At 45.4% G+C, this 26,032-nt stretch overlaps 2 protein-coding genes across 3 annotated transcripts in view; both read right to left on the reverse strand.

The window, feature by feature from the left end:
• Position 1: 1 nt before the first annotated feature.
• On the reverse strand, positions 2 to 13,960 carry ube2e1 (ubiquitin-conjugating enzyme E2E 1). 2 transcript variants are annotated; one of them, XM_076302205.1, is made up of 6 exons: positions 13,828 to 13,960; positions 12,809 to 12,975; positions 11,990 to 12,040; positions 3,453 to 3,585; positions 2,078 to 2,225; positions 2 to 615 (listed from the first exon to the last, which is right to left on the reverse strand). In XM_076302205.1, exons 2-6 carry the CDS (start codon positions 12,964 to 12,966, stop codon positions 518 to 520), a joined length of 588 nt encoding a protein of 195 aa, XP_076158320.1. In that variant the 5' UTR covers positions 12,967 to 12,975; positions 13,828 to 13,960; the 3' UTR covers positions 2 to 517. The 2 variants fall into 2 exon arrangements, with proteins under 2 accessions (XP_076158320.1, XP_076158321.1); XM_076302206.1 differs by lacking the exon at positions 13,828 to 13,960 and adding an exon at positions 13,743 to 13,767.
• A 3,790-nt stretch (positions 13,961 to 17,750) lies between these two features.
• The window catches only part of LOC143141005 (ubiquitin-conjugating enzyme E2 E2-like), a 52,424-nt gene continuing 44,142 nt past the window's right edge, over positions 17,751 to 26,032 (reverse strand). The window contains exons 4-6 of the mRNA XM_076302208.1: positions 25,993 to 26,032; positions 21,530 to 21,677; positions 17,751 to 18,852 (exon numbers count right to left, since the gene is read on the reverse strand). The exon at positions 25,993 to 26,032 is cut by the window's right edge and continues 93 nt beyond it. Coding sequence (XP_076158323.1) covers positions 18,755 to 18,852; positions 21,530 to 21,677; positions 25,993 to 26,032 — 286 coding nt within the window. The 3' untranslated portion in view covers positions 17,751 to 18,754. The remainder of the gene's footprint in view (positions 18,853 to 21,529; positions 21,678 to 25,992) is intronic.

A 26,032-nucleotide genomic window follows, 5' to 3' on the forward strand; every position in this document is an offset into this window, starting at 1 on the left:
ATGAGTTGTAATTCAACTTTAATAGAAGGGAAAAATTCACATTGCAACTTGAAGTTTGGCCTGAAGGATCATGCTGTGCTATTGTTTTTACAAGGAACCGTAATGCAGAGAGACTTAACATTATTGTTTCCAAGCGTGCCAACTAAAACTGATTTACAACAGGGTAGAAAACAAAACAAAAATGGAAGACATATTACGATAAAGCACTGCCAAAATCTCGCCGCTACTTGTGCTTGAAACAAACAAGTTCAGAAAAAAAGGAAACATCACATGTTAACAACAAAGGGACCATAAGGAAATACGACTTTAATCCTCCCTCCCACCCCCAATAAAAATGTCTCCCTTCATACCTCCCACAGCCCTCTCAATCCCAATCCCTAGTCACCCTCCCCCACCCAATCAGTTCCTTCTCATTTAACCCGCCACCCACCCACACACAGACACACACATCTCCATCCCTCTCCACTTCCTGTATTACTCCCTCTCCACACAGCTCTGTCCGCATGCCTGTGGGAGATTATGTGGCGTAGCGCTTGGTCCACTGTTTGGCTATCCTGTCGTGCTCCGATCTGTTGGTCGTATACTGGGTAGCGATGCTTCCAACAAGTGGATCGGCTGGAGCGAAGAGAAAGTCAGAGGATTTACACATACACATATGCACGAGCACACACACACACACACACACACACATATGCACGAGCGCACACACACACACACATATGCACGAGCACACACACACACACACACACACACACACACACACACACACACATATGCACGAGCACACACACACACACACAGCATCACTGGTGCACTGCCACTCATTTACCCAGTGGCAGGATTTGTGTGCACTTGGTGGTCAGTCGTGGGTGAGCGATGTTGAACAACACAGTGATTCAACGCTTGTCATATTCATGTGAGTCAGATGCGAACTGATGGTGAATCAATCAAAGTAGCAGTCAGAGGAAATTAAATGATGTTGCGAAAGGGAGCATTGAGAAATATTAGACACATTTTGTGTGCCTACCTACAAGGAAAGCTACCTTTCAAGAAGCCACCATGACCCCATCAACTTCTACACTTGAGGTATTAAAGGTAGAGTCCACAATTCTACTCCAATATACAGTACCAATCAAAAGTTGACACACGCACACACTTATTATTTATTATTTTGATTCCCTTTTCCCTACATTGTATGACATTAACTACAACATCCAATGTATGATAGAAGATAAAGGTCTCTAGAAATATATTAATTCCAAATTCTTCCTTTAAGCCTTTAAACTCAAAACTGACTAGGCCTATCTCTCCACTACTGAAAGAAGCCTTAATACATTGTTGCTTGTTGAATAGTGTTTCACAGGTCTTAACACAGTGATGGGTTCAATGGCAACACAAACATCCAACACCACACCTATCCACTAAATGCATTTTTATTCTGTCTACAGTGCAAACGGGATGGGTCCTCCAGTCTTTTGTATTGGTAGGATATTGAGTCTTGCTGGCTGGAGATGGTGCCTGAGAGTCCGATGAGCACAGAAAGCCCAGCGCGTATCTCTGTGGAATTCCACTACTGTCTGGCTTAGATAAGGACATGGCAGTTCAACATGTATAAGAAGAAGGCAAAAGATAGTCTGAGGACATCACTGGACAGCAGCAGTGGGTTGCACACACACACAGACACCCAAAGCATTACTCGAGTTGAAAGAACAATAGATTGGATACTGGACCAGCCATGAAATGGTGCAGTAAAGAGGTGTCATTGTCCTGCAGCTAGAGGATAGACCTCGAGCTCTCCGCCACCATACGCCAAACATACTTCATAATAATGTAATATTGAGAAGATTTGAAAATGGGACGCAAAGGTACTGGCAACAATGCACCACAGGGGCCAAGAAAATTATATATGACTTCCTTATGACATAGTATACACAGAGGTATTGCATGGTCTAAAATGAACATTAAGATGATATATATATATATATGGCACATTTTTGAAGTGTGTTTGTGAGTGTGTGGTGTCGATGTTTCTGCATATGTCCATACGTGTACATTTATATATTTTTTTGTTGCTTACCGGGGTTGCAGTCTGTGAGTAGGGAGCAGATGGACAGCAGCACCTTGGAGATGGTGAGGGCGGGACTCCAGTTGTCCTTCAGGATGTCCAAGCAGATCACACCTTGGCTGTTGATGTTGCAGTGGTAGATTCTTGTGCGGAACGTCACCTGGGAAAATCACATTCAGAGAGAGAGAGAGAGAGAGAGAGAGGGAGGGAGGGAGGGAGAGAGAGAGAGAGAGAGGGAGAGGTGTTCATACATAATAAAAGAGAAGGTATACAATAAATAAGGAAGTGGGTGGAGGAAATATGCAGATACCCAAATGATAACAAAAAAAGACAAACGTGATCAACTACAAAAAAGTGAGAAACCACACACTAAACGTGTTTCTAGATGCAGTGGCCGTTTTTAGTTTTGATCAACTGAATGTAAATATCCTGACAGTTGACACATAATGCCACGGATTACAAAGAGTGACCCAACCACATTAACAAGCGATATGGATATATAAAAACCACAGCGGCTGGAGGATGAATAAGTTCACAGCGCAGAAGTGTGGCTCGCAGCATGCAGCACGCAGCAAAAACCTGCAGTGAAAACATCTGCTTGTGCATGTTTCTACACCTTATCTGTTCCGTTGGGAAGTAACTGAGAAGTGACAAAAGAGCGGCCCATTGTGTTTCAATATTTGACAAAAAAATATTAATGGTTAACAATTAAAGGAAGACCTTAAAATTGACCTTAACCTTAATGAACAATAGCTTAACCTAAAAATGTTTAATTAATTCCTTCATAATCAAACCTTCATTTAATCCCATCAACTACAAAAAGAAAGTTGACATCAGAGGAAAACAGAATTTGATGGTGCATGATTATTCAATACTTTAAATTCCAGCTCATGTCTGTCAGTTTAGAGGTTAATTCAATGAGTGAATGTCAATGACTCAGTGAGATTTTGTAGAGCAATGGTTAACCACAAGAGTGAAATTACTGGTAAAGCATTGTCAACAGGAAATCACACAGAACTGCATCTATTAGTTTATATTCATCATTTTCATTTATATATAAATTCAGTGACTTTCCACAGGAATGCAGATTCCTGTCTACAAAAACAGGCTTATACAAGCCAGCAGTCAGAAACCGAACACTTATCTTCCTCAGTGGCAATGTTCGAATGGGGGAAAAGAACTGTGAGCAATGTTGCCGAAAAGCTGTCAAATGTATCATCAGCCTAAGGGTTTTAGTGATGCACCCGAAGAAAGTGGGCTGTACTTTTTCCTTTATTCATGAGTCAGTAGGACACATCATTGTCTACAAACTTGGTAGATGTGTTATGCAACTGTTTGCAACCGGTTGTTTTTGAGTTTAATTACAGTTCTTGAGGACGGTTCCTACCTTTGGTGGTTTGAAGGGGTAGTCTGGCGTGAAGGCAATGTCAAGGAAGAAGATTCCCCCCTCATACACAGACCCTGGGGGCCCCAAGATGGTTGACCTCCACTCATAGATGTTATCTCCTTTAGGACCTGCACTGAAAACACACACACACACACACACATTAATGTCGAGAAGGCAGCACAATCACCTGACAACAGCATACAGATATACAGTAAGCTAGATGTCTCCTAAGCAACAATATTTAAGGCTACCACAGCCTTGTAACCCATAGCGCTTCTCAATCTGCCCAGGGTCTGTCCCTGACCAGAGTCGGACACCAATTACATGTCAAGATTCATTCATTTAGCAGACGCTTTTCTCCACAGCAATGTGTTGTGCAGACATACTCTTTCATCTGTACTTGTGTGCCAGTGACTGTATACTAAGTAAAATCAATGCAGTACATCTTTACACTGCCATGCTGATCCTCATAGACAAGAACAGGTTTATACAAGTAAGCAGTAAAGGTTATCTTCTTTAGGACCAGAACTGCAAATGTGGGGACATTTCCAGTAATTAGACAACACTGTAGCTGTTAAATGTCTACTGGGGTTGTTGTTGCCCAATTGGCTACACTTTAATAAAATGCAGACATTACAAGGATGATCTCAGTTATTATGGTTTTCTCTTAGCCATGACCTCTGAGGTCAACCTCCCTTAGGAGTCTGGAGGGATTCTCTTGTCTATGACCTCTGAGGTCAACTTCCCTTCTGGAATCTGGAGTGATAGTTTTTAAACTGTTTTCTTTATTTCATGTAATCCTTCAAGAATAGCCTGTTTAGCCCTCTAAATAACGGTAAGACTTTGTTTACGACAGACTTGTTGCTTTCATGCTCACCTAAGATGCTTGTGTGTTTGTAACCTGTGTCCGGCGTCATGAATAAAGTTTTGTACTCTCCCATACGGTCGGCTTGCCTGTGCATTACTTTTTGTGGATTAATACTTTATTTTTACCACACAACTGTACTGTATACAGTCATCCAAACAGTACAATACGCAGAACCGATAGCTTTGGAGATGTTAGAGTGGTGTTAGTTTAAGTGTTAGCGTCTGGTTGATCAGTTCTTGTGCCATGTAAGTAACAGGAACACCATGAAGGAGCCACTACAGTGACCATACAGATGCTGCCTCACAAGACCAGCACAACACACACAACAGTGCCAAACATACAAAAAGATGTAGCCTACCTTATCAAAAAATGCCTTACCCTCATCAGTCTCTCTTTTGGGACTCAAGTCCAAACTACACAGAACTGATAGTTCCCTGGCCTTATTGGTTAAGTAGATTTCAGTTGGCATTTCCTGTCAATGAGCTGGAAAAGCTTACACATAAAAGCCCATTTGCTCAATCTGACTTCCACCATGACTAATTAAGAATATGTGATTCAATGGGTGAGAGATAGCAAAGGCCTAATTCAATTATAATGGCATTTAGGGACTTTTGGAGAAAATTGGATTGTGAAAAATGACACAAGAAAATGGAACTGGGAACATCTAAATATATATCCTGGGGAGTTGCGTACTTAATTCCAAAACATAACTATATTTGCAAGCATATTAGGCCTATAATATTTTACAAAGAAAGTCGAAGAAATATCCACCTCAAATAAAATAATGTTTCCCTATAATTACAACTGTGTCGCCCTTCCAGTCCCATCTTGTTTAAATCCTGATGACATAATGATTTGCATCGTGAGAGTATTCCTGAACAAAACGGTATTCAAACGTCACTTGTATCATTCTTTTCCTCCACGCCATTCAGTCACAATTGCATCACAGCAGCGAATACATTTACACATACTATGGTGGATGTAGCCATAATAGGCATTTCCCTGGGAACTGAACTTCTGACCCTGATTTGTTGTGTGAATGGACATTCCTGTTTACATTTCAGTAGGGTCATCAGCACTGGGCATGACTTGAGAGATTTTCTAGTATCCTGAGCACCACAATTGAGAGAACACACAATCATTTCGAGCCCTGATTTCCATTTCAAGGGCTTGCAGCTGAAATAAAGCAAATCACCCAGTGCACTTTCATGTGGGCTGTGGAGTGTTGTCATTTGTAGTGCCATGTACATTACAGGGAGCCACATTTGAGATGGGACATTTGTAGTGCCGTCTACATTACAGGGAGCCACATTTGAGATCGGACATTTTCTCTGAAGACACGTGCGCTCTCGTTTCCTCCCTAACATCACCGAGTGACACACTGGCACGGCAAAGCAGTGTGCAATAAATCTGGATCATTTCCATACAACTGGCTTGGACTCTTAATGCAGCCACAGAGTCTAGGCACGAAATAAAAAAAACAAAAAAACAAAACAAATTGCAGCCACAGCTAAATCCAGAAATAGCCGACTGTCAATGACCTCCATACACACTGTGTGACTTCAGGTCTTTGTGACATGTGCTGACATCACGTCTCCGTCACTTATCTACAACGCATAACTTCTTGACTTCGGCATCCTGCCATGAGGCCTGATAGGGTACTAATACTATCAGCAGGCTGACACCTCAACAGAGGTGTCAAGGACTGGTTCAGGGATCTGCCGTGGCATACGACTTGTTTGACTTTTTCTTTCATCAGTTTCCAGCTGACTCACATTACACATATAACCCTTCATTTGATCAAAGACAAGAGAGACTCAGAGAGAGGGGGGGGTCAAGGGAAGGAGAGAGAGGAAGAGAGAGGAGAGGAGAAGACAGTGAGAAACAGAGAGAGAGAGAGAGGAAGAGAGAGAGAGGGGGAGAGAGAGTTGTTTATTTGCCTACAGAGATAAAAGGAGGCCATTTGCATTCGGAAAAAAAACTGTCTGTGGTTTCAGCGCCGATTCCACTGCCGAGGCCATGGGCCAACTGCACTCTGCTACCAAACACTGACTCGTCTACAGGCCTGGTACTAACAAGCCTCAACACACACTGCACTTTGCACCAACACACTCACCGCCTTGTGTATTCTTAGAGAGAGGTGGGAGAGATAGAAGTGATTGAATGGCGTGTATTTTCTGAACCATCATCCAATGCGGTATAGCCTAGTTGCTCAATCTGCACTTAAAATAGAGCAGGACGTGAGGACACAACCACTGTGTCCGACTCTGTCCACACAACATGTCTCAACTGCCCTCTGAAAACTCACAAATAGACGTTCCTAAACATATCACCACCTCCATATGTACTCTAGGGGATACATTTAGATAAAAAAAAAACGTCCAAAATAAAAATAGTAGGCCCTGCTCTGTGGCTGAAGGACCCACCACAGGGAGCCTCCAGTCAGTCAGGCTGGCACACGGGCACGCAGAGCAGGCAAGCGGGCAGGCAGTGGATGGCCGTCTGCTCAGCAGGCCTCATCGTATCGCTGTCCTCCTCACTGGGCCCGGGGAGGAGCCTCGAAACAGAACCGTCTCAGATGCACTCCAGACGCACAGAGGACCTCCACTGTTTGCCCCCCCCCCCTCCCCCCCCCCCCCCCCCCCCCACACACACACACAACCCCACTGCTGCTTATGCCTCCGTCACCACCACCACCACCACCACCACCACCAGCCCGCCGCACAAAGACCACACAGTCCCCAGCGACACAAGCCACCAGTCCAGGGCATCACTGTTGTCATTCATTTAAATAACACAGATAGCTTTCCTTTTTATTCTCTCACTCTCTCTTTTTCTTTTGCGTCCAGGCGAGCGCTTGGACACTGAAAGAGAATAAGTGGTCGTTTCACTGGGGGGTTCCACCAGAAAGTGATTAAACACGCCTCCACCACCACGACGCCTGGGAGGGCCACCAGCTGCAGTCAGTAGTTACTGTACGAACATTAAGGGCAGTTTTGAAAAAGTGCCTTGAGGCTAGTATGAGAACATGTTAAACTGGGCAAATCTAAGGGCCAGGAAAACCTCATCCCAAAAGCCAACTAAATGCACATGTTTGCACAAGTGCTTCTAATCAGTTCCCCATCTGAGGCAAAGCTGTCGGGGCCATTTTTTTTTTTTTTTTTTTGCTTTCTCCCAGGAAGTGTGGCCGCATGTAATCGCCAAAACTCGTAACTCACCTCATTTCTCATCCACTAATAGCTTCTCATGCTCCAACTCCAACAACAACTACACACAAACGAAGGGGGTAAAGGGGTTTCGCTGCAAGCGAACAAGGTGGTGAGGTTACAACGTCTCAGCCAACGTCTACGCCACACACGAGGAATGCTCAAGCTGAGACCCTGTTCAATATTTAATTCTCGAGATGACAATCTGATAAGGAAATAAATCATATAACTCTCCCCCTGCAGCGTAACCCCTTACCTGAAGAGGGAGTGTAACAAAGGCACGTGTGTTCAGGGTTTTAAAGTGGATCTGCCAGTCCACTTGAATGGTGTTCAAGCAAGCTCAGACAATGCCAAATCAGCCATTCGAGAGCTTGGGGGGTGAGACCTGCTGGATGAACAGGACAATCAAGAGCTGCTTCTCCTCCGTCGACTCTTTGTGACTCGGACAAAAGGAGAATCGAGAGGCGCGGGGGCCTAGATAACCACAGATATCAATCTGTCCGTTTTCTTTCTTTTTTTAACAGAAGCTCTCTGGTAACTAAGCAGAGGAAACGCTTCACACAGCTCTTGCCCAATACTCTAGTCCGCCAATGAGACAGTCAAGAAGGGCGCCTGGATTGCAAAGTGTGTGTGTGTGTGTGTGTGTGTGTGTGTTTGTGTGTGTGTGTTTGTGTGTGTGTGTACAAAACAAAAAAAGAAGATAAAAGAAAAAGATATGACATGCATCTATAAACATTAGCACACTGCTGTGTGTAGCTTGGGAAAGGTCAGTGCAATGGAGTCTTCCCCCCCCCCCCACCCCCTCTGGCATTTGCAGCCAGATTGCTGGGGCTTCTGTGTTTCCTTAGCAGGCGGCTGAAAATTGTCTCACTTATCCGGTTAACAGGGAATACGGAGGAGCTGGAGCCAGCGCTGCAAGACAGAGGAGGAGGAGGAGGTGGAGAAGGGCTTGACAGAGGAGGAGGAGGAGGTGGAGAAGGGCTTCGGTCATGTTCGCGGCTCTGTGTATTCAAACGGAGGGGTCAGTTGGAGCACAATGCCGCACGTGTGCTTTTAATTTGAAGCTGCGATAAATTACCAGGGCCCCCCCCGTCTCACAGAATGTGTGGAATTCAGAGATGTGATGGACGTACACCCAGGGGCAAAGCGAGAGAGAGAGAGAGAGAGAGAGAGAGGGGGGGAGAGAGAAGAAAAAAGAGAGAAAGAGAGAGGGAGAAAGAGAGAGAGAGAGAGAGAGGGGGGGGGAGAGAGAAGGAAAAAGAGAGAAAGAGAGAGGGAGAAAGAGAGAGAGAACACGATAGGGAGGAATTTAAAAAGGGAACAAACACAAACACGGCGGGTGAGATGACAAGAGACCTTTTAGAAAAATAGGAAATGCAAGAAGAGGAACCTAGGGAGAAGGAAGATAGCACGAGGGGAATGAATAACTACTGCATGAGAGAGGGTGAGGGAGTGTGTGTGAGAGACACGAAAGGGTGAATGAGGGAGTGAGTGAGTATGAGCAAGAAAGGGAGAGAGAAAAAGCGATGGAGGGAGAGAGAGATAGAGAAAAAGTGAATGTGTGAATGCGATTGAGGTTGAGTAAGTATGAGTGTGCATGAGAGTAAAAGAGAGAGAGACCAGAGTGTAGCACTGTAGCTGCCTGGCCGCTCTAGCTGTTGGCTGCAGCATCACGAGTTAGTAGCACCGATTTTTTCCATTTTTCTTCGTACCAACAGTACTCGGTGACCTCTAGAAACAGATCTGTGTGAAAAATTGCTGGAGTTCTCCTTTAAATAGAAGACAGACAGTGGATGAACGAGGCATTGAGTGGACGAATCGGTCTAGGGCCAGGAAACAAGCGCCAGGGGACACCATCTTGTGAGAGTTCCATGAAGAGGTTAGGACTTTCCAATGAGACGCTGAAGCCTCCACAGTCTTCCTGTGAAGTTAAATTAAGCCGGTTGGCTTAAAACGGGCACTGACAACTATAAATGGCCAAAATGTGGAGCCGTTCGCCATGCCAGTCCCAGGGAGACAAACACAAAGTGAAAAAATGTAACAAGAAGGTGCCACAAATACTCCTGCTGCCATCTGCCATCTCATCCTCCGAGGCTAAAAACAGACGCGGGCAGAGGCAGTCCGCAGCATATTCAGCACATGTTGAATAGATTCCATTCATTCAGTGCAGAGAGCTTTCTTTGGAACTAATAGGGGACATTTCAGAGTTCAGGATGGGAGAAATATCTACAGCTCAGTACAGTGGGTAAAGTGAGTGGGATTTAGCAGACGCTTTTATCCAAAGTAACAGGGACTCACAATGTTGGATTCTGGACTGCAATGCAACCAACACACCACGACTTACTGGTTAGAGAATCAGACTGGAAGATGGTGGTTTGAATCTGAACTGGTAGGAAAAATGTGGGCGAAGGGTTAACAGCCCTCTCTTGGCTTCTCCACGACTGAGGTACCCTTCAGCAATGGCTGACCATTTGCCCAAGTGTTTGTGTGTGCTCAGTACTCACTGTGTGTTCACTGTTCCTAGTATGTCTTTGTGTGTTCATTAACCACAGATGGGTCCAATGCAGAGGTAAAATTTCCCTCGGGATGAAAAATAGATACAAACTCACTAACTATGTATCTGTCTGCCAGTAAAAAGTGACACAGACATTCTCTCGTGAACTAAAAGAGACATATCCCCAAGGTTTCCCCCCTAAAGCCACTTTACAGGATAACACAATAACAGACATCTTATTCGGCTTTTAAAACACCCTGGGCGGTATTTTTCACAGAGCGCAAAAGCCCACGGGCCTGTCACCGCCGTGCAGGGCGTTCAATATTGTCGTGACACATGTTTCTGGGGCAACCCCCAAAAGATATCGCCCCACAGGGGGGCCCCTCCGATCTAGTACCGGGGAACAGCGTCTCGCGATGGTCTCTGTTAAACCCTAATAATCCCGCAGGCTTAGCCACAATCCGACTCTGATTCCCTCTGCAGCAGGCAGTGTGCCGGGATAGCCAGAGTGCTGGGGCTGCACTCGACATAGGGCTTTACCGTAGATTGATTTTTTGATATTCACAATCTCTACACTTTAATTTAAGGAGATGGAATTGGACTCATTAACTGGATTTGATTAAGAAAAACCCAGGAATGCCTCAGCAAAGGAGGGCAAAGACAGGGGACACAAACAAGTGTCTCTGGCAGTTGTTCTCCCGTGACTGAGGTTCTAACTGCAGATAAAAAAAACGCTGGTTTTTAACACGCGGACTGAGGCCAACATTTGGGCTCTTGAGGGCTGCCAGCTCGAATGTTGTGGCATCTGCCACGTTTTCTGGTGCCCTGGCGCCATCGCATTCACTAAAGTGAGTGTGGTAAGCTAAGCGGGTGAAGGCAACTGTATGGCAGCCTTAGTCATGCCAACATGCAAGCCTCGCTTGACTGCCAAATGGGTTGGTGCCAAAACATGGATTTGGTGACCTCATTAGCTTCATTAATCACCTGATATCTAATTAATTCTAAATGAAACAGCAACGTCTTCTGTTTGTCAGACACTTTTCCCCCTCTTTCTCTCTCTCTCAAGGGCCCTTCACACCAAGAATGATAACTATGATGATAACGGCAAAAAATTATCGTTCTAGCTAATATGAATGATGATGTCCACACATAAACTATAACAATAACGACATAAAGAATGATATTGTTGGGGATCGATAAAAAGCTGACAGCCAATCAGAATCCAACCAATTTTAGCAATCATATTCACCAACAAGAGGGTGAGAGACTTTCCTCATCGTTGGTCAGTCTGGACACTTTTATCGTTATCGTTACAGTTATCTTTATAGTTATCATTCCTGGTGTGAACGGCCCTTTAATCCTTCCTTCCTCTCCAACTCTGTCTCTCTCCATTTTTACTCTCCTTGCCAAACCTCCTTCCCTCCTTCCTTTCTTCCCTCCTCCTCATCCCTCTCTCTCTCTCTCATTCCGTTTCTCTATGCATCTTCCCACACACACATGCTTTCACTGTGCGGCCACTGCACAGACAGATAGAGAGTGTGACGGTGCTAATCTGACAGCAGAGCTGCCGACCACTGAAACCTCAAACCCGAGGTGACAGGCGCCACTCTGAGATAAGATGAGCGGCTGAAGCACAGGCAGAACCCCTCTTAACATGCCGGTCACTCAGTAAACACCACCGTGACCTCTGACCAGACCAACACTGACCTACACAGGTCAGCAACACAAATACACAGGCTCATACACACACACACACACACACACACACACAATCAGTTGTAATACACAGTGGTTATTACTGATATGCTGGCAGAGAGCTAGCCCATCCCTTCATTTCAGTCCTTTAATCCTGTCACCTCATTCCCCACACTTTAATATGCACTGATGTTCGCCAACTAGCCCAACCAGAAAAGCCTGGTGTTTAATTCCACTGCAGGAATTAAGAGTAAGAACACACCCATGGACATACCTGCAATTGGGCGGTGGATCCAATGTGATGTCCGCTAACTCTTTTTGGATTCTGAAAGCCAAAGAGAATGACATTAATTTAGTTTGATAATAACATTTTGAAAAATCAACACCCAGCCATCTTAACACTGTTCCGTTCCACTTCAGAATCTACAGAGGAATTTCTCTCTAGCAGGACCACCCAGAAAGTGTGTCAGCAGGAGAACACTCCTACAACGAGTGATTTTCCCCAGCTTGTTCTCATGGTGGATCCGTTGAAGGATCTTGCCTGGGGTCATTTCTGTCTTTTTACAGCATTGTCATCAGCTTCAACACTTGACAACAAAGGGTTCTCTTTTGGTCTATGTCGAATACATAAACTCAAAGTAGCCTATGAATATTAAGCAAGAGTTCCATACTCATTCACGTTTTGCGGTTTGTGATTAGTGATCTTTTTCATTTGTTCAAAGGATAAGAGACCTCAAAGTAAATATTGACATTCCCATTGTAACAGTCCTGGATAGAAGACAGACTATGACTATGAGCTACTTAAATCAACAGGCCTATGAAAACATTAAAAGGACAGCTGGTTGCAACTAACCCCAATGCAGGGATTGAGCCATCATGCCTGATCGCTGCCCAGTGATTGGGGGAGGAGAGGGAGGGGGGAGGGCATTTTAATACTTTCCCGAGGAATGGAAGGAATGGTAATGAAGATCATCTTTGTTCTTAATTCCATTCTTACCAAAGAGCGTGTGCGGATAGGCTACTTGAAGCCGGTGTATTTTCCAAGTAGGTCCCCGTAACCTGAACCTACTGGTCAGAAGTGGTCAACACTTACCTTTTGGCGCTGGTGGAGAGGAGTTTGGAGGTCTTGCTCATGCTTGCTTTGCTCTCTCGCTTCTTGCTAGGCGTGTCTTTCTCTGGCTGCTGATGAGTAGAGGACGAAGAGGAGGATGATGAAGAACTGATGCTGGCACGAGAGTCCTCATCCGACATGCTACCGACCTCCACCGAAAGAAAGGAGTCAGAACAATACTCAGACTACAGTTGCCAAACGCAATCGTTGCCAATTGTGTAAACCCTGGCGCTTCTGAATGAACAATGAAGCCACTCGGTAAACAACCTCCGGCATGGGTATGACCTTTAACTCATGCTCTATTAGATTCCAAAAAGCCAACACGAAGTGCTTGGAGGTTTACACAAATATGAGATATGTATCGAATACAATAACACACACGAACTTATTCAGTTTATTCCAGAACTGTTCGCTTTCATAACACCGCGAGGATTACTGACCCCACTGGCTAATATTTGCGCAGGAACGTTATATTTAGCCTTGGCTGAAATACTCGTCATATTTATAAACAAAATGATTTTAAATGACCCATAGGTTAGATGACAACGCAAAAGTACAGATGAAATTGACTCGGTTAACAATTAGCTGTGCGAAAACAGGCAGAAGCGAAAATCGATTGGGCGATGTCGCATATTCGTTTGGGAAGCGCTTCACTTTACTCCGAATCCTGTCGCCTTGAGTTTACCAAACTTTCCCCTTGAATCGCCTAAGACCCTATACCGGATATATATTGTAAGTCTGACCATATATAAACAAGTTAAAACGCCAATGTAAATAAAAAATATTCCAACTGTAATTCTTTACGACGTCTTATCCCTCTACATGCCACTGATCAGACCAGCAGCCAGCCAGTCCTGGGACAGACCATTTTCAGATATTCCCTCCGACGGCTAGAATCTCCTATTCACGCACCTACCGTCAACACGAAAACTCAGACAGTGCGACGATCATTCAGATACCATTTCGACGTGAAATATGTACAGCTTTCACACGTTAGCTACCTTTCTTTGTGTCTGTGTGTGCCTCTTCCGTCGCCTGGACGCGTGTCTTTCGCCTCTCTCGGAGCGGAAGTGCTGGTGCAACAGCAACCGAAGCTATCCAGGGCAATGGAGTCGTGTTTGGTCGGGCACACTTGGCGATGTCAGATTGGAAGTAGCCTACCGTGTTAAACCGTTCCAAATCCCTCTTTCAACTGTGGTCCATGAGAAGTTGCCTATTAGTTTACTTCAAAACGATAGACCAAATGCAGCACGTCGCTATCGAAATTACTGTGAAAAGTTCACACCATTTGATGTTGCGCCCTCCCCGCATCTTTATCACAGGATGATCTCTTGACCTTAGCCCAATAGCCGATTGTTCACCCACATGAATTATACCTAGTCTACTTCAAATAGTGGAACCAACAAATGAGGACTCGAGGCTGTTACTGATAAACGTGGACTTGAGTTGGCAAAGCAGACACCTTGTCAAAATCTCAGTGCTGCTGTTTCGATGACGGAATAAGTGTGGTCAACTTTGTCAATTGCAAATTGCTGGTCCTTGAGATGTGCTCTGCTATGGCTTCTCTCCCAGGCCAATTTTTTTTTTTTTTTTAACCAAAGGGTTTGGTCATTTCTGGCGTGTGTTAACAGGTGCATTGTGCCTATATCAGTATTCCAACCATCTGCTACATTCAATGGAGTATGCACTGACACGACATTAGGGCATATCGCCTTAAACCCTTTTTTATATATATAGTGCAATTTAGATGTTGGCCAGATAGTAGGCTATATATTTCTGTAGTAGGCCTAGTAGCTAGTTTTGGCCATTATAAGATAAGCCAGGGATATGGGCCAGATGAACTGCTTAGAACTGCATGATCATGAACGGCCCCTAAATGGACCTGGGCCGGATGATTAACGCGTCCGAAATGAATCCGCGGCGGATGCGCTGTTTAATAGGTCCGAAATGATTCCACAGCAGATATGTCTATTTCGCGGGTTCCAAACGTACCCGCGGCGGATGCGCAGATGTGGATAGAGTCCGCCGCGGAGTCTGTTGGACCCGTGATACGCAACCGCCATACCCGTCTCGGTGTGCAAGTGGACTCTGTTTTTGACCCGTTTCACGGGTCCGTTCTGTAGGCCGCGGTACCTCCGCGGCAGATTGGCTGCGGAGTCAGTTTGCTATCTGGGAAGGTTGTGGTTCTCTCAGTTTCTAAAACAGACTGAAGACAATAAATCAGGATCCCTAAATAGTCCTATGCAAATCTGCATGGGTCATCACTATGTGCATGAGTTCAAGACCAAGCAAAAGTCACAAAAACACATGTTTAGTGCTTATTGTGCATTATGCCAGCTATTGTGTTTAGTTCCATTGTCTTTGCACGGGGCTTTTCTCTGTAGTCTGAACATCCTCCAATGGTACAGCAAGGCTGTGTGCAGTGCTCAACCCCCACATCAGTGCTGCTGAATGAGAGCAGTGCGACAGACCACTTTACAGAGGGGAGGTGGGCGTGTTGGGGTATGTGTGTGTTGCATGTGAGTCTGTGCGTATGCGTATGTAAGTGTACAAGTGTGTGTGCGGATATATGTGTTTTGGGGTCATATGTGTGGGTATGCGTCTGTTCATATGTTTGTGTGTGTGTTGCATGTGAGTCTGTGTACATGCGCATGTGTATAAGTGTGTGTGCGGATGTGTGTTTTGGGTCATATGTGTGGGTATGCGTCTGTTCATGATACGTGTGTCTGTGTTACGTGTGTCTGTGTGTGTGTCCGCCACTCTTCCTTTGAAGCACACAGCTTGGGGTGCCCTCCCCTATAGGCCAAACCCCAACCACAGCACACCTTCTCTTGTTACCCCATTGCACCATCATGATTGGGGGGTGGGGTGGGTGGCAGTCCCTGCTGGTGACTTCAGCTTCCTCCTATGAAACGGCCCCGGCCCCCCCGCCACGCACACGCATCTGACTCGCTGCACAACAGGATGGGGAATCCCATGGCTGCTGCCTGCTCAAAGGTGAGCTAACCTCCACTTCCTGTCTGACTGTTCCGCTGCGGCTGTTGATCTTCGTTCCCCTCCTCTCTTCTCTTTCTCTCCACGCAGCAGTTGTCGCTTCCCTCTCTCTGTCTGTGTGTGTGAGAGAGAGAGGGTCTGTGTGTGTGTGTATTTGTAAGAGAGAGGAGAGATAGGAAGGGAGTGTGTGTGTGTGCGCGCGCGTGTGTGCAGCATAACCAATGAAGAACCGACAGATCAGCAGGAGACCTCAAATGAGGCGTTGAACACTGACAGACGTGATGAAATGTGTGTGTAATGCGATGCAACGCAACTCGGCTCAGCTCAACGTGCGCGGGCGCTCCGAGGCTGTACACGCCCGCCGTCGGTTTACTCTCCTCTTGATGTGGGTCTGCAGAAGCGCGTTTAATCTTCTTTATAAGGATCATTTGAAGACAAATCAATTCCCCAATGCCAACGCATTGTGAACTCACCTCTGTGCAATAGTGCAGTCTTATGTCTAAGTATGTGGGTGAACTAGGCCAGTAACCTGGAGCAAATGTTGTTTGTTTAAAGGCTCCCTCAAAGGAATTCCCACCAGATCCACACACTGTACAGAAACTATCCTCTTCATACCAGACAGCAAATACAATTCTTATTGAATACATGTAGATGCAAAGGGGCAGTCCTAGATTTTCAGTAAATTGAGTAAAATTCTCATGTTCATCTGGCTGTCTCTCTAGTAGTGTGTGTGTCAACATGGAGACTGCACCTTCAAATACTTTGTCATATATAGTCATAACTCTGGCCTTGTACTGTTCTTTTGGTCCTAATTATTGGCGTCAAAAATCGGTCACACATTAAGTCCACAGAGCCAAGCTGATGGACTGACTAACGGACAGGATTGGCACGATGTCTCATCTATATCCAGGATTGCGGAGCTGGAGCAGAGTATTAGTTCACTCAGAATTGGTCCAGGAATGTTGAAATGCAGCCAGAAAACACAGGGTTCCAGCTATAGGTTTGATTTAACAGCAGGAGTAAACGTATGTGCTCTTGTTTTTTGTCAAGACCTGTTAGTCTCTGTTTTTTTCTCCAAGGCCTGTCATCCTAATTTCTTTCTTACAAACAATCACTTAGGTAGCAAGACTGTGTGGAAAACAGATTCTTTTGAAATGAAGCAGAAAAATTAGATGCATTTCATAACAAGGCTTAAAAATTAATATATAACCATTAATCCTCCCTCTTAAGTTATTAAGATGGCTTCACATCATTGACTTGAACGTAGTAGGGATTTTATTGCTTAGTTATTTAGAATGGGTGGTTGTACATGGTGGTAATCTACAGTCTTTTTGAATAATTTTGTTAAATTAATGCATTTTCACTGCCACTGCATTTGTTTTGCGCCTGAGCATCTTCTCATAGTCCTCATTATCTTTGATTACCAATTCGGCGCACACAGTCCCTAATTAGCGTTTATTTTGTCCAGTTTATTTTGTCCAAGAGAAACTTGAGATGAAGTGTGTTGTTCCTGTCTGGCCACTAGCTGCTCACTGACAGAGTCTCAGAGGCAGCTACAATGGAGGCATTGTTTTGGAAGCTGCCCTCCTCACTCACACACAAAACCAAGCAAGCCACCAATGCACACACACACACACACAAATGTACACACACACAAATGTACACACACACACACACACACAAGGCACCTTTCACCACACCATTAGTTTGGTTACTCATGTGTTTAGAACATTCACATCCTCTGGGGAAGTCGTGATCGTGCTCTCGCCGACTGGGACTGACAAGATCCGTGTGATCAAAAGGAAAAAACTCCAAGAGAACCGGAGAGTAAAAGGGAAACAGACTTCCCCCAGAGATTACCACACACACACACACACACACACACACACACACACACACACACACAAACATAACCAGCATGCCGCAGGGCCACTTCAGCCAGAGTGCTTCCTTTTATTAATTTACTTATTAGAGTATTGGTTGAGTTTTTTCTCACAATGCAAGTGTAAAATAAAACGAACTCTTTACACCGCGCGGTCAGTGTGGGAAAGCAGCAAGACCACCAACACATACCGTACTGTGACCGTAAAGCGGCGTCCTCGCAAGGACTTCTTACAGGCCAACACCTCAGTAATCCACGTAAACATCTTCTCAGAAAGGGAGGGGGGGGGGGGGGGTTACAGAAAGGGTTAGAAAGGGTTACACAGGAAAAAAATAAACAAACAAATAAAACATACAAACAAATGAAACACACATCTTACAAAAAAAGTGTCCGTTCCTTAGGGAAGTGGACCACTGTCGGCCGTTGTGTGATTTGCTGGTCTTCATTGTGACTCTTCATCTCAGCGCAGGTGGGGGGAGGGGGGTTTAGAGACGAGTCGCTGGTTATTATGGGGGGGCGGGGGGGGCATTGCGGGTGGATCAGAGGTGTGTATTTCCATTGGTTTGCGTAATAGTAGAAACAGGATAGAAGTAAACAAAACACACATACACACACACACACATACACACTCCCAGATGATAATATTACACGTGTAATAATGATAATCATAATAATAATTATAATTGTAATAACAATAACAACAATAATAATAATAAAGCTTTTTATGACCTTACCAACATTCAGTGTATTGGAAAATACAATCCCAATCTACTCTTTGTATACATCACACTGTATAAAAAAAGCTTTCAAGTCAACAAGGAACAAAAAGATCATTATTTTTTTCTTTCTTTTCTTTTTTTTTCCACAGAGGGGAGAACATCAGGAGTCGAGAGGGTGCATTGGGGATAATGGGTGGGCTGGACTGGGTGGGGTCTGGGTGGGGTCTGGGTGGGGTCTGGGTGGGTGTGCTTTGACAGGTCCTGGGGTGCTGAGGTGTGTGTTTGGGGGTGGGGGGGGTGGGGTGGTGGTGGTTGGTGATGGTGGCGGGCAGTCTATGTGGCGTAGCGCTTGGTCCACTGTTTGGCTATCCTGTCGTGTTCAGCTCTGTTGGTTAGGTACTGTGTGGCGATGCTCCCAACCAGTGGGTCCGCTGTGGAACAGAGAAAAAAGAGAGAGAGAAGGAGAGGGAGATATATTTTCATTTAGTTAATTCTCCCCTCAGAAACATCTTTTTTTTATCCCTTTGCTGTTTAAAGATGCTGCAAGAGAGAGAAAAGCCTCTTGATCTCCAGCAGTCAACGAGACTGTAAAAGAACAATCTCTTTCAACCGTCTGTCTCACAATCACGACACTCATGGAACACACACACACACATAAGTGACATTGTGTCTGTTCTCTTTGAGGCAAGCCAAGAGGCCCTCACCATGGCGACGGTGACAGTATCAAGGTGTACCAGCCTCAAGAGCACTCAGGCTGGGTGTGGTGAGGGGCTATGAGGGTATGTGTGTGTGTGTGGGGGGGGGGAGCATGTGTGTGTAAAGACCTTTTGTTTTAGAGGTGGCAGAGAGATGTAAAAAAGGCTGCTGGCTGCTTCTGACAATACTTGTGACAATGGCCAGAGGGCTTCATTGACTATCACCGCATTCTTCTCCTCTGTTAATGAGCAGCAAGTCATTGATCCCTCCTGCGTGGATGGACGATGCCTTCAGGGGAAATGGGAAGGTAAGGTAGGTGTGTGTGTGTGTGTGTGTGAGAGACAGTTGGGGGTGAGGGGGGGTTGGTTGGTTAGGGGGGAGGGGCAGAGGGGGCACGTGTGTGTGTGTGTGTGTGTGTGTGTGTGTGTGTGTGTGTGTGTATGTGTGTGTGTGTGTGTATGAGAGAAAAGACAGTGTCTCTGTGTGTGTGTGTGTGTGTGTGTTTGTCTCTGTGTTTGTGTGTGTGTGTGTGTGTGTGTGTGTGTGTGTGTGTGTGTGTGTGTGTGTGTGTGTGTGTGTGTGTGTGTGTGTGTGTGTGTGTGTGTGTGTGTGTGTGTGTGCATTGGGTGGAGACCTGAGTGGCATTCTGTATAGCGGTATGAGTGAGGCAGAATTCTACTACTAGATAAGCCACCTTACCCTGCTCACCCTGCACACACACACACACACACAGTAGGGCATGGAGTGATAAGAGCACAGATAGTGCAGAGAATGATGCCTTCACTTGATAACAGGTCAGACGTCAGGTCAAGTGCTGCTGCTGCTGTTGCAGCACCTCGTCCTGAAATGGCCCCCAGCACACCCCACACTGAAATGGCCCCCACACACCCCACACATTCAGCACACCTCTACAAATAATTCATAAAATGCCACACATATATCATCACACACACACACACACAAACACACACTCACACACAGAGAGAGACCCACAGGGAAGGAGAGAGAGAGAGACCCACAGGGAGGGAAGGAGAGGTTTAAGGTTTAACACTTCTTTATTAAACCTATTAAGCCATTGTCATACTCTTTTACAGAGTTACATCATTACAACACCCCAAAACAAACCCCTCAACCACAAAGCTTATATCCTCCCACCTTAAAATAGAGATAAAAGGAAACACACACACACACACACACACACACACACACACACACACACACACACAGCAATCTTTCATCAAGCTGCAGGTTGAAAGAGGCGTCAACTTTTTATTAACCACAATATGCAAAGCTGGTGCATCTTCACTAAATCTGCTTGACATCCTTTAAGCGTTGGATCTCTGAGGGGGGAGGAAGGGGAGTCCAACAGCCTCTTCTGTTCTTTTCCTCTCTTCCTTGCCATCCTCTTTCCTTTTCATCAAATGTTCTGTCTTTCTTTCTCTCTCTTCCTCTCTCTTTCTCATCTTTTCCTCTAATTTTCAGTCACTCCATCTTTACTGTGCTATGCCATCCTTCTTCCTTTTCTTTTTCTCTCTCTCTCTTTCTCTGTCCTCTCTCTCTCTCCCCCTCTCTCCCTCCCTCCCTCCCACACTAAAAGCTTTATAACACGATCACTATGCATTAACCACCACCAGTCACACAGCGTGTGGGCCATCAATAGGGTGTCAAAAAAGCCAGCTGTGGCATTTATGGAATTAATCTAACTGGAATTAGTCCAAGTCAAACATCCCACTGAGGCATAGAGCATGAAACATGCAAACCAGGGGGCCAGTGCTCGTTTCTCTCCCACTCCTACACACATTCAGTCATTAATGGGGCATTATTTTAGCTGCACTTCCCAGGTGCTATATTGATTACCATGCTCCGTTGGGAGTTGCCTTCGTTTATGGGGAACGCTACAAGTTGTGCACGCAATAAAAATTCTTTATTGCCTACAGGGGGTGGGGTATGTTGCTGTGAAGCCCGTAAGTGGCATAAACAGGTCAGAATATGGGTGATTTGATTATTTCAGCATTGGCTGTACAGTGTGCAGTTCTGCAGACACCACTGTGGTCTAGGGTAGTAGCTTAAGGATTACATTTCAACTTAAAGTTCACTGGTCCAGTTGTCAGGTGCTCCACCACGACTGCTCAGTTTGAATGCTGTTTATATGTCATTCGGCTGGATTGGGCTGGATTACCAATTCCGTTTTACATTTGACAGCGGTGTCAAGTTTGTATGTGCGACTATGTTTACATTTGTTTGCGTATATGTGTGGGGAGGTGTGTGTGTGTGTTTATGCGTGTGTGCATGTGTGTATGTGTGTATCTGTATTTCTTTGATTGTGTCTGTGTGTGTGTGTGTGTGTGTGTGTGTGTGTGTGTGTGTGTGTGTGTGTGTGTGTGTGTGTGTGCGTGCGTGTGTGTTACTTACCGGGGTTGCAGTCTGTGAGTAGGGAGCAGATGGACAGCAGCACCTTGGAGATGGTGAGGGCGGGACTCCAGTTGTCCTTCAGGATGTCCAAGCAGATCACACCTTGGCTGTTGATGTTGCAGTGGTAGATTCTTGTGCGGAACGTCACCTGGGAAATCACATCCGGAGAGAGAGAGAGAGAGAGAGAGAGAGAGAGAGAGAGAGAGAGAGAGAGATTAAGAAATATGCATCCCAAAAGCTGTACCTACCCCATGGAGTGAGGAAGCAGATGGAGACATGTACAGAAAATGCAAAGTGACTTGGCACAGGTGTTGGGTATAATGATTAAACACACACACACACACACACACACACACACACAAATGCATATACACACAAAAACAAGTGCATGCACACACACTTGCACACACAGAGTAGCAAATAAACTGCCAACCCCACCTACACACCTACACACCCCCACACACACACTAAAGTGATTAAGCTGTTTCAGGAATGCCACCTGCTTTGTTCGATCTGTTAGTTTAACATAGCGGGCATACCATTCCTATCATAACATTGCATAATGATGCCGCAGTACAAGTTTTTCCTCTGGGGAGAAAAAAAAGATCAATATTTATTATGCAAATATTAGGCCTTGACAGTCAGCATTTCGTTAAGGGCTAAATGCATTTCCTCTTATTAGTCTCTTCGTCGGAGGAGAACAAAAGGCAAACTGGAAAGACAGAAAAGAAGAAAAAAAGAAAGGAGCTCTTAGTTGTCATCATGTTTAGAAGAGCTTCCCCCCTGCTCCATTGCTCCATGCCAACATAAACAGTAAACAACTCCGATGAATAAATCCCTAACTTCCTCTTCAGCTCTCCGAGTGATGGACAGATAACTGCTCTGCTGGCGAAGGGATAACCACCTTCAGTAATGCACTCCCTTTCTCTCACTTTTCTCCCTCTTCCTGGCCTTACACACACACACACACACACACACACACACACACACACACACACACACACACACACACACACACACACACACACACACACACACACACACACACACACACACACACACACACACACACACACACACACACACACACACACACACACACACACACACACACACACATGTATGTGTGTGTGCGCATGTGTGTGTCTGTGCCTCTAGGAGAGAGAATCGATGAGTGGAGTTCTTTAGCTTTAAATGTAAAATGTAAATGCTAAAACTTAAAAAGAAAGGGAGAGAGAGAAAAGGAGAGAAAGAGAAAGGTAGATAGAGAGAGTGTGCGATGGTGAGCGAGGGAGAGAGAGATGGCAATAGGCTAATGTTACCTACTGACAGCATAGCAATATATTCTACGTCTCCACAACGTAGGCATTCTGGCAAAAACATTGGCAGCCCCCCAGGTTCTATTTTGGAACATTACTTTTCACAAGTTGACAAACTGCTCAGATGCAAATATACAGCAAATGAGCCTGTTCCATCAATTCTACCCTTTGGCTACACTGCTGGAACATAGAACCTCCAATTTTGTGCAGGCTGAAGGGGGAAAAGAACAGAGAGAGAGACAGAGAAAGACATACAGACAGATACTGGAAAGATACTGGGAGAGAAAAAGGGATAGCAAGAGAGAAAGAGAGAGAGAGAGAGAGCGCAATCATACAAGCGTAAAATCCTCTGCCTGGAGACATAACGACATCATTAGGGAACGACCTTTGACCTCAGCTGAATGTGCACAGCGCAGCGGCTGAAGCCGAAGCATTGGTAGAGGAGCGCTGGTGAAGGTCTGGATCTCTGAATGACTTCCACATGATGAGGAAGAGGAGGAGAAAGGAGAGGGAAGGGACCCACTCCTCCCCCACCATGCTGGCCCATAGTCTCCAAGCCCCAACATTCCACCACGGGGACACAGACTAACGCTAATCATCAGCCCCCGCTCTGGAAACAGCCTTGGGCTGCGCTTCCCAAAAGCTTCATTGTGCTCTGACTGGGCCCAAGACCGAAGTGTAGAGTCTTCCCAGCTTTGGGTTCTTTTTTGGTGAATCTAACTCTCTTTCTTTCTTTCTTTCTCTCTCTCTCTCTCTCTCTCTCTCTCTCTCTCTCTTTCTGAAGCCACATTCCGACTTATGTTGATTCATTCGCTCCGAATGCATTGCTTGTCGCCTCAAAAGTTGAGATTAGTTTCACTTTCTTGTGCGCTGTTCCACGGCAACAATGTTTTCGCCTGTAATCGTATAAATTGCTGGATTTCCGTAACATTCCATGGACCCTCACTGCTGCATCGTAGTTGGTCTCTTCCTGTCTGAACGTGTCTTTACAGTCAGGGTTATCTAGCATCATTAGCGGTATTGTTAGGGTTATCTTGGTTAGAGTTATCTGACGTTGATAAAGATTGCATTTGTGAAGTAGGCATTAGGTCATACAGATGTAGGACAATGACATGTTTAAGTAGCCATTGTGTCTCTGTGGGCCTTTTTCAGCAGGAAAATTTTTTTCCATCACTCTCTCTCTCTCTCTTTCTCTCTGTGTGTGTGTGTGTGTGTGTGTGTGTGTGTGTGTGTGTGTGTGTGTGTGTGTGTGTGTCTATGTGTGTGTGTGTGTGTGTGTGTGTCTGTGTATGTGTGTGTGTGTGTGTCTGTGTGTGTGTGTGTGTGTGTGTGTGTCTGTGTGTGTGTGTGTCTGTGTGTGTGTGTGTGTATGCGAGTGAGTGAGTGAGAAAGAGAGAGCATTGACATTAGTGAATGGGACCACAGCCAGCTTCACGTCAGCAGTTCAGGTGTGCCACCCCTACAGCCTGGCACAGAGTTGGCACAAGCGAAGGCACCGCCACCCCCTTATCAGCACAGCATGCCAGCCAAAGAGACATACACAAAGCATTCAATGCAGGATACTCTGGGACACTGCAAAAGAAAGCCCAACATGGCAACCAAGCATCTCTCCCTAGTACCCCCCATCTCATAATTTTCCCTTCCCTTTAATCTTTTTTTCTTGCAAGTGCTGCTATGCTGTCGGTAATTGGCTTTGGCCACAGTGTAATAACAATCTTTACATAAATGGCCACTCCTAGCTATGCTGAAGCCACTCTCTTTTGTTCTACACTTCTTCTCTTCTCTTCTCTTCTATTCTCTTCTGTTCTACACCTCTTCTCTTCTGTTCTACACCTCTTCTCTTCTGTTCTACACCTCTTCTCTTCTCTCCTCTCCTCCCATCCCTCTCTCCTCTTTGCTAAAGGAAGCTCTGAGTGTATTGTGTAGAAGCCCATAGACCCATAAGACAACTGAAGAGTCTGCAGGAATCTGCATCTGATTCATCCAAAGTACCGCGGGTGAGTTGACACAGACAAGATCCTCCAAGTGTTTGCTTTAGTAGCGGGGTTGTTGGATTGGGTCTGAGAGGAGCTGGGTAGTTAGGAGATCAGATAGAAGAGGAGGTTAGGAGGTAGAAAAGTGATACACTGTGACAGAACAAGTGGAAGTGGAAGGGAGAAAGAAAGCAAGTAAGGCTTGCTGCCAGGAACAGTCATGAAAAACAGACTCTCTGTGTGTGTGTGTGTGTGTGTTTGTGTGTGTGTGTGTGTGTGTGTGTGTGTGTGGGGGGTGTGTGCTGTGTGTGCACCTGTGGAGTGTGTGACCTGAGGAAGTGCACCTCTTGCTTCCTGCTCCTCATTTTTCCAGCGCAGCATCAGACACAACACCCGCAGCAGCTGATTTTGTTCTCTTCATATGAAAGGAGCTTTGTACAAACACCGACACGCAACATCAAAAGACCTCGCAGATACTATATGCCTTTTACAGAACATCGCATGACACACCACCGCTCCACTGGAGATCCGACACGTCAAGCGTCATGTGCAAAATGCGTGTTTTTGGACAGTGTTTGGGTTTCAGACGTTTTAGAAGTTGGTGGTTGCATCTAATCTTGATGTGGATTTCCTGTGCATGAACTGTATTCAGTCTAGTGTGAAATCTCAATGAGAGAATTGAAAGGGGAGATGCCTTCTGCAATCCACACGAAAGCTGAGCTGGATGATTTAATGGGAAACAAAACCATCATATTTCAGTCACACACAAGAGGACTAAAAAATCGTTCGGTATATTTGCTGCAGCTGATCCTCTAAATGTTCCACTTTCCCACATCACCAAAATAGACTCTACAATGGGCTTTTTCAAGATATGGAAGTGCTATCACCACCAAAAGACACACACACACACACACACACACACACACACACACACACACACACACACACAAACACACACACACACCACAGTTTTTCTGGCAGAGCGCAAAATAGCCACTGCAAACAAACAAGCGGTTTTCAAAACCTTGACTCTCCAAACACAAGCTTCTAAAAAAAGTACTCTGAACAAAAGAAGGATTGTCCTTACAGGACAAAGCCAGACAGAGAGAGAGAGAGAGAAAGAGAGAGAGAGAGAGAGAGAAAGAAAGAGAGAGAGAGAGAGTTGGCTTACCTTAGGGGGTTTGAAGGGGTAGTCTGGCGTGAAAGCGATG

The sequence above is a fragment of the Alosa pseudoharengus genome, unplaced genomic scaffold, assembly GCF_046254945.1.
Source record: "Alosa pseudoharengus isolate Yale_2024_CS ecotype anadromous, Long Island Sound unplaced genomic scaffold, YU_APseudo_1.1 YU_APseudo_1.1_scf_23, whole genome shotgun sequence".
Classification (NCBI taxonomy): domain Eukaryota; kingdom Metazoa; phylum Chordata; class Actinopteri; order Clupeiformes; family Clupeidae; genus Alosa; species Alosa pseudoharengus.

Excerpts from the sequence above, each read along its gene's own strand:
- ube2e1 (XM_076302205.1), bottom strand. The coding sequence starts at position 12,966 with ATGTCGGATGAGGACTCTCGTGCCAGCATCAGTTCTTCATCATCCTCC. Across the intron at positions 12,041-12,808 it reads CTCTCCACCAGCGCCAAAAG|AATCCAAAAAGAGTTAGCGG; the intron begins GTAAGTGTTGAC and ends TTTGGCTTTCAG. Across the intron at positions 2,226-3,452 it reads ACCCCTTCAAACCACCAAAG|GTGACGTTCCGCACAAGAAT; the intron begins GTAGGAACCGTC and ends TGATTTTCCCAG.